This window comes from Cnephaeus nilssonii (genome assembly GCF_951640355.1).
Source record: "Cnephaeus nilssonii genome assembly, chromosome: 20".
NCBI lineage: Eukaryota > Metazoa > Chordata > Mammalia > Chiroptera > Vespertilionidae > Cnephaeus > Cnephaeus nilssonii.
In genome coordinates, this window is record NC_137091.1 from 28,604,324 (window position 1) to 28,616,948 (window position 12,625).

Sequence of the window (12,625 nt, forward strand, 5' to 3'; positions counted from 1 at the left end):
TTGCGTACAATACCGTCATCGAACTACCCGATGCCCAAGCAGTAAGCCAGAACCACACAAGCTATGCTACCCTGATTACATGCCATTCCCATCACTACTAAGCAGCTGGCAGATCCGGATCTGTGCAGCTCTATGGGCAGACACAATGAGCAACACAGGGCCCTCCTCTCCAGGGTTCTTCTCTAATACATTGGAAACTAACAACTCCTTGATTACAAGCTACTGAGTGTGTGTGACTGTCCAGAGAAGTCACAGGATTTCAGAAGAGCGATTTGTGTCTGGCAAAGTAGTCAGAATGGCATGTGGAGGAGCTGGGAGCCCACAGGTGTGAATAGAAGTAAGGCAAGCTAGGAAGCTCAGCAGCAGGAACAGGTGATGGAGACTGGAAAAAACATGGTCTCTAGGGAGACCCAGGAGGAGACTGGAGCTGAGGAAGGTGTACACACAGTAATGGAAAATAAAGCTGAGCCCATAACTTCAGGTGACAATGGCGAACTATGCCAGAGGGTCACAACAGGCCCACCACCTGTTCTTATAAGTAAAGTTTTACTGGAACACAACCACAACCTTTCATTTACACATTCCAAGGCTGCCTTCACACTACAAGGGCCACACTACATGCCCGCAAAGCCTAAGTATTGATTATCTGATCCTTTACAGAAAAAGTTTGACGACTGCAGTCTAGAATACTGAGGACCTTGAAAATCAAGAAGAAAAATTCAGATTTGATTAGGCAATAATCCACTGCAAAATCTGGGATAAGAAAACTGCCAGAACATGGATTTTAACAGTAGAAACACACAAAAAAGGAAGAAAAAAAAGAGCCACTACTTATAGAGGCCCAGTATTTGTGGTACTTTCCCTGTCTAATTTTACCCTCCAAACCACCAACTGGTTCGGGTGTCATGCCCTCCTGTGACAGGTGAGGAGTCTGAGGCTCCAAGAGTGAAGGTCCCATAGCCTACAAGGGGCAGGTGGGACTAGTCTGGCTCCACACCTGCACTCTTCCCACAACCCACGTCACCCATGCAGGAAGAGCTGTGGTGGGAATAGACTGAAAGGCAGGAAGACAGGCTAGGACCCCACCTTATAACCGGATGGGGATGACTCTGAACTGATAAGGGCTGGCCTTGGGGGGAGACATCAGAAATGGGAGAAGTGGCAAACTTGAGAAACATTTGAAAGGAAAAACAAGAAAACTTGATGAGATTACTTAGAAATTGGTGTTTTTCATGGTAAAATTATAGTTACGCCACCTATGACTCAAATATTACTGATGACAAAGAAAAATCCAATACCCTGGACCCTTTACAAGAAGATCACTGACTAAAGAACTATTGGGTCAGAAACATGACTGCAAATATGCATGGTTTTTGGCCTATAAAAACATTAATTTCACATATTCAGCCTAACCCTATGCCCTGAACCCCTTGCATAAGCTCAGCCAGTCCTCAAGGCCACCTGCTCTCCCAGCAGCACTCCCAGGGATGTGGCTGCGAGGCAGTGAGTGAGTGTTTCTGAGGCCCAGGCACACATCCTCGCTGTGTGCACCATAGACACACACGCATTCGGGAAGGAACACACACATTCGTCTCTACTTCTACCGGGTTATGACACACTAAGGGCAGACTCTTTTCCCTTTGTGGTGATCTTTCTGTGTTTTCTTTTCCCTTTGTGCTGATCTCAAACTCTTTTTCGCTGCACCGAACCATACACATCTTAGTAACCAATAAAAGTGGGTGACAAATCCTACTGCAAAAGAATTTCAGCACAAGAAATTATTTATATACATTACCAAGAGAATAAAAATTGGAGCAAGAGATAAAAATAAAATTGGGATCTCTAAGCCAAAGTTTTCTGCTTGTGATTCAGTGACTAATGTTCTGTATCTCGTGCTGCTTCGGTTCACCACGCCAGCACAGCACAAAGGGACTTTTCCGTGACACTGTTCTCTGCTCTCCCCATCTGATCCCTCTTGTCAACCCCAAGAGCACCACCATCTGTGTCTATTATGTTGTTTTCTCCCATGTGAGTTTCGTTTATTCCTTATCTTTCCTAGAGAGGCAGACCTCTCATCTATCTACCTCCTCACCCCTGTGCCTCCTACGGAGTGGGTCTCCATAAATACTGCAAATTCCTTTCATTTTCTAACAGAATGACTTTCCTGATTTTGAAGAAAAAAAGTAAAATAAAAACATTAGGCTTCCAAGGTTCTATTTATCGCAAAGTAAAAGAGAAATTAAACAGAAACAAGACTGGCCTAGAGTTGATAACTACTGAAGCAAGTGGTGGGAACCTGAGGGTCATTACGCAGCCTGTTTTTTTGGTATGCTGAAAATTTCCATATGCAGTTTTAGATAGATATAAAAAGGTACAAATACAAAAACAGACAGACAACAGTTTTTCAGTTATTTCAGAAGGGGAACCACCTCTAAATTCATCCCTATTGGGGATACTTACCCATAAAGAGGCCCATCATTGCCGATAGCAGAAACCATGATTACGTTGTTAGCTGTTAATTCCCACACCTACAAAATTAGCAAGCATTTATTTATGAAAGAACACCACTTTTAAACAATCAATGGATAACTATCAAAAAAATAACCACAACTTTGAAAATTCGTCCTAAGAAAAGAAGGGTTCCCCCTGAAAATGTACCAATAGACCCTTATAGGCATGAATGTGTTTGGTAACTGGTATGTTAGCAAGAATAAGAGCCAGGACATAGGACTATGCAGCACATGGAGCAGACACCGGCTTTCCAGGCATGTTCAGAAAACATGAGTTATGTGTTTAACTGAGGAGTCAACAACACACCATGTCCTACTATCCAATGCAAGTCACTAAACCTCACGTCATCAGCCATCTGTCCTTACAAGGCAGTCACCTTGTGGGTGGCAAACCAGCAGCACACCAGGGATAAAGCATTCAGAGTTGGGTTTGTGAAGGGAGCCATTACCAAGTGCAACGTTCTATGCAGTGATATGACCAACCTTGTCGACAAAGGGATGGTCCATGAAGTCAGGGCCGCCGATGCTGAGGTTGAGCACGTCGATCTTCTTTAAAATGGCGTAGTTGAAGGCATCCAGGAACCAGGATGTGTAGGACACCTGGTTAATGTTAAGACAGTCTTTCAGGTGTTTCAGTGAAAGTGTCAAAGTGTACAACAGAGTTTTTAATTTTAAGGGTCAAGTATAAATTCTTAGCAGCATGAAGTATTAACTTAAATTGCAGAAGTAAATCCCAAGAATAAATAATGCTCCGAAATATAAACTTCTACATCCAGAAACTCTAAGACTTCAGCGAGAGAGCATGTTCTGAGGGCACCTACCTCTCCAGGTCTAAGGTACAGCTCCTTACCTTCAAGTACACCTCCCGAGGCAAAACCCCAAACTTTTAACTGCCCCTCTTACAAAACGAATGATCCTAAGACACTTGTATTAAGTCAAGTTTATTAAACTAAATAGTTTAATGTATTTGTCTACTAATCTTTATTGCTAAATATGTTGAAGGATAAATGGCATCAACAGAAGTTATTTCATAGAACTATTTATTTGATGTTCAATTCCTCCTAGTTCCCTGACAGAAGTTAAATTACTTTGTGTATCACCATTTAGGTGTTTCTATAAAATACAAAATTAAACTTACAATAAAAAGAATGAGTGTAATAATTATCATGTTTTCTAAAGGCTTTTAAAAATAAGACTACATATTTGTATTTGCTCGTATATGCAAAAGAAATTCTAGGAGGAGGGGTATAAGAAATTAAGAAATCCTCACATGAGAGACGGGGAAGTAAGGGGAGCACCTGCTGGATGGGGACAGGGTTGGGAGATTTCCCCTGCATTGCCTTTACACAAATATATAAAACTATGTGCTACCTAACAGAAATTAAATGTTAAAAATAAATACTAGGACCCTCTCCCTTTCCTAGAAATCGTTTCCTAATGAAGGGTAAGGGGGAAGGCTGGTAAATCCACATTGCTCAACATGATGCCAAATGTTGGGCTACACAGGTGACCCTCAAGGTCACATCCAGTAGGGATGAAACACACAAACGTGATTATTCTCTCATGTAGAAAGTACTAGAAATGTGCCCAAGATGCAGTGGCACAGGAGCCGTAGCCAGGCCCAAAGGAGAGGAAGAAACAGGCAGTCAAGGAATCCCTCATGCACAGGTGCCTGAAGCAGGGTCTTCAGGGTTCCAGTGAGGCCATGAAGGGGTGGTGCAGAAGGGCAAAGCCATACCAAAGGGACAGTGGAGAGACAACATGGCACACGTGGAACGTCTGCAGCAGCTCAGCTCGCTGATGTGTTCAATTAAACCAGTATGTGTTTTCTGGAGTTTTAAATTTTTACATTTTAATATCAATTCCTTAAGTTTCAGGGGTCTTCAACACCTACCTGGTTGTTGGTAAAGACCCTGAAAATATGAAGTTCAGCATCTGGAGCAAATCCCTGGCATTCCCTCATGCTGGCTATCACACCTGCCACAAAAGTGCCGTGGCCCAGCCCTGTTGCCCATAAGAAAAAAAAGTCAAATAAAAAATAAAGGAAAAAAAAGTCATAAAATTGCTGGTAATGTGTGACAACGTGCAATATTTCAAACCAATTCAAAGAGGCTCATTCTCCAAGTCCTAGTATAGAACCTCTGTCCCTCGGTACTGTCTTCCACTCAGAGGCCACACCGTACCTGTCTCACTTCTGGATCTAGACAGTCCCGCTCTTTCCCCAACAGGGAGCTTCTCCTCCACCAGGCACCCCTCTCTCTCCTCAAATACCACCTCCCAACATCCTAAGACGTTTAGAAAAGTTTCCTCTAAAAGGCACAGTAACAACTTGAGTTTGTCTGAATAACTATTGCACACAAACTGTTAAATCATTGACACTCAGAAAAAAATACTTAACTGCTAAAATGGGGGATGGGAGTCCTGCATGAAGCCCACATGTGACCAGAAAATGCCTCACGCATGCTCTCACCACTGTGTGGCCACCTACCATCGTCCAGCGTTCGCTCGTTGGTCCAGTTGGTCCTCTCCTTCACATTTTTGAAGTGGGGATGCTTCTCACTTAGGCCAGTGTCAAAAACAGCAACCCTTACGTTAGCACCTTATCCCAAAAAGCAAGCAAGCACAATCAGGTTTGAGAAATCATCATTTGAATTTTTGTCTATAACACACATCCCTCCTTGTGACCCATGGAGAGCATGTCATCAAGGGCCAAAGTTGGCCCAGAATCCACAAGGTAGGGTAGATGCCCCCAGGGTCCTGGCTGGGGAACACCATCATCTGCTGCCAAACAAGACTTGAGAATAAACAAAAATATCTCGCTGGACACTCAACTGTCACCAGTGCTCAGGAATGAACCACTTCTCCCCGCTCCTCCTCCGATGATGGATTTCCCCTTGCGGTAATTCCCTCCAAGTCTGTCCCCTCACCTCTTTAGAGAGGCACTCACAAAGCACACACCTCTAGGAGCGGGGGAACTATCCTGACTCTTGACAAGGAAGTGACTTATTCACTGCTGCTCACTCATGAGAACAAACTCTGCAGAGAGGAGCTGTGAACACGCATGGGTAATCCCGTTTCAAGAAAAAAACACGTTTTTATAATAGTGAGTTTATTTCAGATACTGGCCAAAAGCCATCTGCACCCATGTGAAATAATAGATGCTATCAGATTAAGAAATTCTAGAGAACATATAGAAAAAAAAAAAGATAATTCTATTGTTTAACAGCTAACAGCTGTAATGAAAGCAATGTCTTTCTGGAATGAAAGTTGTGTTTATGTATCAATACTACCTTAAATAATCAATTATAGTGAGATAACCATCAAAATGCATTGCTTACTTTTAAAAAAGGCACACATAAAATTGGAAATGATTTGGTTTGGGGAATAAAAAATGTGTTCTGAAGATTAGAGAATTTCTTTTGTGAAGGAGTTTTCACCCTCAAAAGATAAAACCAAGCGAACACAATCATTTTAATAAAATGTCAGTCCACCAGGTGTTAAAAGTTTAAGTGTCTCAGGCATTCTGAAAGGCAGGAGGCTGAGGAAATCAGAGGGGAGGTAAGGGTCTCCCAGTCTAGGAGATATGGGGAAAGACACCTAGGCAAACTGTGCTGTGCTGGGGGCTAGGGAAATGGGCTTACATTTAAAAGTTACGGTCCAAAGCTTCACATTAATTGAAATAGAAATTTTCTGCCATGATGAATCAGTAAGAAAAAAAAATCTTGTTGGATGTAAAGGATGTGAGTTTCTTTCATAAAATATGGTCATTATTATTGTTTCCTGTTCTGAAATAAACGATCAAGTGCGACAGCCAATTACTTAGCCATTCTGCACATAGGGCACCACACTGGAATGATAAACTCCTTTTCATGAAATCGTACAAATCATGAAAAGTTAGCTATCTTAAATCTCATCTCTTTCCCCGAGAGATTATAGAACTTTGCTGAACTACCAGTCAGCTCCAACAGTGGACAGTGCTGTGTTTGTTCACGGATCTGTCATGAGAAAAGAAATGCTTTGCAATCTACCCCGTCTAACCTCAGAAATGGTACAGGAAAATAAGACACAAAAAGTGAACAGAATCAAACAATTATAAAAGCAACAGCAACAGATGCCCAGCACAACAGGAGTCAAAGATGAGGGGCAGCTATGTCCAGCTCAACAAATAATGAGATGCATAGGTGCATGAGGCCACCTGGCTTCTGCGCTAGGCACTCGAGAGGGGGGCCTCCTGGACACCAGACCCTACCCTGCTTCCAGCTTCATGGCACACACCTGTATATCCCATCTGCCAAAGCACGTCTGCCTGCAGTGTCTGGGCAACCTGGCGTGGGATGGCTCTTAGCAACCGTCGACTCGAATGTCTTCCAGTAGCATGCCAGAACCCAGAGCCCAGGGAGAGACTGGCTCTTCGCAGGGGACGGGACGACTGCCACTTCTGGCTCCATCGGGTTTCATTACAGGGCACTGTGGGGTCAGCTAGAGCCAAGAAAAGAAAAACACTGAAATGACACGATACTTCAGAGAAAACAATCATTCTAAACAGCAATGATTACCTTCTGAAATCCTCTTTGAAGGAAAATGGGGTTCTCTCCCTTTGCTAGAAGGATTTTCTCAATGCAGTTATATTTATAGCCTCTTATTGGCCATCATTTGGTTCCCAAATAGTTTTTTTACCTAACATTTTCTAACCAATGTAAAGCAGAAAGATTGATAAAATAATCAATTTTTAAGCAATAAAGTTAATTGTGATACTAACACTGAAGATTTTTCATCAGCAACTTGTTCTCGCTGAACCAGAAAAAGGGGGAAAGTTGAAGAGAATGGCCACTACTCAATCGTGAAGTTTTACAGCACTTGATTTCTGGGACAGGAAAGAGCCATGTTACCTCATTACACCCATCTCTGGCCAAACATCAATAGGACCTTCTTCCATCTGTATATTTCTCGATATTCTCAGTATGCTTACCTACTAGAATGCCACCTTTCAAAAAGCAAAGAACTATAAAGGAGTCAGGCGCATTTCTGAGGGTGATGGAACTAAATTATATCTTGATTTTGTTGCTGGGTACCTGACTGTACACGTTCATCAAAACTTGCCAAATTGTTAACTAAAAAGCAAGGACTTGACTATCTGTAAATACTTTGTTTTTTAATGCTATAATGAAGAAAAAAAAAATGTACTTCAACTCAGTCTTAAGAAGAGCAAATCTATAAGACTCCTGAAGTTCTGTTTCTAAAGCAAATTACTATAATTTTTATCCTGGTCTTACCAGGCTACACCCAAGAAAGTATAGGGGAACTGGAAAAATATATAGTCATGTCAATTCCACTAAGTAATTATTTGCACAGTCCAACTGCAATTATTCTGTACTAAACCTCCTGTGTTGATTCTGTTCTCTAAGTCAACAGCACAGGACAATACCGGAGGTACTCACTGAAGAAGAATATTTAGGACAAGGGAGGGGCCTCTTCTGTGTTATGTTAAGTACTGAATTCAGTTTGGCTTTACTCTTTTGAGTACAATTTAGAAAAACTGAAAAATACTCAAAAGAAAGCAATTCAAATGATGAGGGACTTGAAATCATGTCATATGAGTAAGTGTTGAAGGAAGTGGAGATTTTTATTATCCTGTACAGAGGCAATTCTCAAGAGGAGATAGCATGAATATCTTCAAAATACATCTTTAAGTTCTATCTGGTAGAAAACAGATTAGCTCTGTCTTAGGGTTCATGGGATAGAGCCAGGGATGAGATCCAGAGTAAGACAGGTGTCAGCCTAAAATAAAGCAAAGCCTTCTAACAACAGAGCCAGATGAATAATTAACATTTAATGTCTACTTACAATACCCTAAAACCTGATGAGGTCTGTTCACATCCACTATTGCATTTCAGCTTCATAAGAACCCTATGAGGTAGACAGTATTATGTCCTTTTTTAGGATAAGAAAAGTTGAAACAAAGAAAAACTGGTCACTGCACAAAGTCACGAATAGCACTAAGAGAGTGGGCCCATGGGGAAGTAAGTTTTCTCCTAAGTCAAGGATAGTTAAGCACAGCATTAGACAGCCACGGTGGAGAGGCTATAAAGAAGCCTAACGATCACATTCTATGATTACTGTGCTAAAATTGGGCATTCCCATGTTTCCTAAAATATTCCGAAGCTTTTTAAGATAAAATAAAAAGAAACAACATACAATATTTAGCTAATTGTACAAGGTTTGATTTGTTTTTATCTTCCTGGATTGTTTTGAGGCTATTGCTTTTTAAAGAGAAAAAGCACCACAAAACATCTGGACTAATAGAAAGAGCTCTGAAGAAGTCAGACACCTGAGACTGGGATGTGGCTGGTCAGACTATGCAAATTAGTTAGCCTTCTCTCCCCTGTGTGTTTTTTTAAAACTCAGAGGCTCTCAGGCCCATTATATGGCAAAGGAACAAAAGCAAAATTTCATTTATTTTTCCTCTCAATGAAAGAAATATTAATAGAACTAGACATTTGTTACTTCAGTTTATAACAGGAAAAACACACACCTTTTCTTTGCTAATACACATGCTTTGAAAAATATTATGTAATAAACAGGCAATTAATTTTTGAGGATAAACTGTACCTTGACAAGCCCAAGTTGTAAAGGTGTAGGAAAGAATAAGCCCTCGAACTGAAAAGGAAATAACTGAATTCCTTCCATCTTCACACCTGCACAACTTAGGACTGAAATAAACTCAGCTAAGGCAGGATCATGCATGGTCAGGAGGCTCTGAGAAAACCAAATGAAACCCAAGGAAAAGACATTTTGCGAGATGCCATGAAAGAAATGAAAACATACTGACAGAAGCAAAATGCAAGCAAGGAGGAGACTCATAAAGGCACCAACTTTCATTTCAGAGTGTGAAAGGACATCGCGGCCTCAATGTCTGAAGGCTCTGAGACAAACCTGGGTGAAAAATTACTCCCAACAGAAACAAAAATCACTATCATCCTCTACTGTAAACTTTGATTTTTTTCTTTTCCTACCAGAACAACATGAAAGTCTCTTTTTTGTTTTTTAAATTCCTGCCAAGAAAATGTTCACAATTGAGGAAACTAGATTAGATGACATGGGTGTTCACTATACTATTTTTCAGCTATTCTACCAGTTGAGTTTTCAAAATAAATTCGAGGTTGGGGAGTGGGGGAGGTGGAGCACAACATGGGGGAATATGTACATTCTCTTTCTAAATCCAAGTGAAACAGAAATTAATACACATTAGCCTGGATCTCAGTACTCACACTCTGTGTACTTGAGGGAACGAAAGACTTTCCGTTGGGGTGTTACCCGTTTGATGTTTGGATGATCTTCAAGTGTTAACAGCCCCGCTCTCTGTTTTTCTTTTATCTGAATCACCTCAAAATCACTAGGGTAGTCACTGGATGGATTATTTCGAGGAATAATTCTCCAATTGTTTATTTCACTGCTCTTCAGGGCACTTGAAATAAATGAATTTCTAGCTTTGGCTGTAAAGTATCCATTGAAAGCCACAATATATTCTGAAATCAATGACCACAAATAAATATAAGAATTTATGTACACATATAAGATTATATCTAATCTAAAATGTCCCTGGTAAAAGAAAACTTACATATTTTAAAACCAACAGTAAAAAGAGCAGTAAACAAAAAGACTGGTTTAAATGTTCTGGACAGCAGTTTCTAGAACTTTATATTAAAATAATCTGTATGAATCCCCTGATTACAGACTACATTACTCAAAATCAGATACCTGTGCTATTTTTTAAAAAGCAAATATTAACAGAAGTTTGAATATACAGCAAAGAAATACATGTAAGTTTTTCCAAACAAGCAAAAGGAACCCAGAGAAGTGAAGGTTCAATTTTATTTTACTGAAAACAATAACAAAATTTGGAGATTATACAAGACTATTTGCTAGTTATCACATCTGCTCACTTGTACTTCAGTACATTAAACATTTGGCACCTCCAAACTCCCAACCCTCACCAGTTACAATGGCACCTGTTCCATGGAATCAAGGTTTAGGAAAAGAATTCAGAACATCCATTTTCTTGCTTCATATAAGCTAACTACACTGCGGAAGGAAACTTCAGGAGAGTGTATATAATATCCAAGTGCTATGCACTCACCCTATCTGACCTTTATTGTGAAAAGAAATGTGTGTTTTTTAATGTTTTTTGTGTGTGTTTTGCCATAAAAGCTAATGTTTAAAGTAAGTTTGAAACAAATAGCATAGATGGAATCCCTAACATTTAAAAGAATATCATGCCCGGCTGGCGTGGCTCAGTGGTTCAGTATCAACCTATGAACCAGGAGCTCCTGGTTTGATTCCTGGTCAGGGCACATGCCCAGGTTGTGGGCTCAATGCCCAGTGTGGGGTGTGCAGGAGGCAGCTGATCAATGATTCTCTCTCATCATTGATGTTTCTATCTCTCTCCCCCTCTCCTTTCCTCTCTGAAATCAATAAAAAATATTAAAAAGAATATCATTACCAGATTCCACAACTGTTGAAGAGAATTCCACCTTCAATGTCAGGTGGGAACAGCCAGGACACGGGGCCTTTTCAAAAGATCTCTTTTCCAGTCTGTCACCCAGATGTTTCTTCCCACAAAGCAAAACCACTAGCAGAAGCAGCCAGATGTTGACAAGCTTCATGGTCATAAGTGAATATGGTCATAAAATCGCATAAATTCAAATTACACTTTTTTCTTCCTTGATTATAAGTTAATTTTTGTTTCAGCTAAAAGCTGAAACATTACTGATCAGCCATTTTACAGTCTTGTCCAATGTAAATAAAAGTTAAATTTCATGGCCTTTTGTGATTTGGCCTGAAAAGAGGCTTTCATTTCTTTCTTCGTTTCTTCTCCATCTTGGACATTAGGCTTCTGTCATTCTAGCCCAGACAACTGAGTCCTACACTCCATTGGCACCACAGAACCAAAGTCCAAGGGGATGAGCAATCACTCTGCGAGCCAATCTACAAAACAAAACAAGCACAGAGACATTAGTAGCAAACTGACAGACTAGTTAGGATTTAGTTATAGGTGCAATTTAGATAAGAGGGTCAGAAAGATATCCCAGTTATAAGGCAAGATAAATGTATGACACAACCACAAAACACATTACTTCACTTTTAGTTACTTCTCATCTCTTTCAGTTTCAAAACAAGAAAGGATAAAATAAGTGAGAAAAATGAAGAAAATTAAGGATAAGAAATAACAACAGGAATATTAAGCATATTGGCCCTGATCATCCTGGCAACCAAAGAGAAGTAGAATCATGATACTTTGCTTATCATGTTTTATTTTGCTTCTTTTTAAGATTCTGTATTTTCCTATCATTTGCAACTCTTCAACAGGCATTTTCCTAATCAACACTTTAATTCGCCATGAATTTCAGTAATTTTTCAGGCAAAAGCTTGGTATCCTTACTTTCTAGTGTAAAATTAATACCTAAGAACAAACTAATTTTCATTCTTAACACTTTTAAGAGACATTGTGCTTTAAAAGTACTCAAGTTACACTTCTTCAGATTTTGAAATATTTTCTGCTAATTCTATGAAAGGAGGATCGAAGGGTTTTTACTATCATTTAATTTATTTTACTTAATACCTCAACTTAAAGAAATTTAACCTGCTAAATATGTTATAAAACCAGATTATCTTTTCATTAGAAGTAATATGAGTGGACAGTTAGTGAAGTAAGCTGTTGCCAAAGAAAATGTTATGTGAGTGTTAAATTACAAATACCTTTCAAAATATTTGAATGGTTAAAAAAAGATCATTCTTCACAATAAAAATAGAGCAGCAGTAAAAAACAATGCTGGCTGTAGCATGCCCAGAAAAATCAGTTGCATCGATCACACCAGAAACATAAATAGCCCAGCAAGGGGAAGACAAATGAATGAGACAAGATAGGCCTTATGTTGTTACTTGAAGACTTAGGACAAGGAGTTAGCCCCCTTTCAAGAGAGGTCCGTCTAGCTATTAAACCCATCTTCTATCAGACACTGGTGCTACTGAGTAACAAGGAGTTTGTAGTTTCTGGGACTATCCATATGTGCTTCTATAAACAGGTAAACACTGAGCAAGGAGCAAGAGTCTAAAGA

General features: G+C 39.9%; 1 protein-coding gene across 1 annotated transcript in view; it reads right to left on the reverse strand.

The window, feature by feature from the left end:
- MBTPS1 (membrane bound transcription factor peptidase, site 1) overlaps positions 1 to 12,625 on the reverse strand; it is a 62,655-nt gene that overhangs the window by 37,527 nt on the left and 12,503 nt on the right. The window contains exons 2-8 of the mRNA XM_079800353.1: positions 11,011 to 11,495; positions 9,779 to 10,036; positions 6,786 to 6,989; positions 4,999 to 5,109; positions 4,405 to 4,514; positions 2,994 to 3,110; positions 2,461 to 2,528 (exon numbers count right to left, since the gene is read on the reverse strand). Coding sequence (XP_079656479.1) covers positions 2,461 to 2,528; positions 2,994 to 3,110; positions 4,405 to 4,514; positions 4,999 to 5,109; positions 6,786 to 6,989; positions 9,779 to 10,036; positions 11,011 to 11,179 — 1,037 coding nt within the window. The 5' untranslated portion in view covers positions 11,180 to 11,495. The remainder of the gene's footprint in view (positions 1 to 2,460; positions 2,529 to 2,993; positions 3,111 to 4,404; positions 4,515 to 4,998; positions 5,110 to 6,785; positions 6,990 to 9,778; positions 10,037 to 11,010; positions 11,496 to 12,625) is intronic.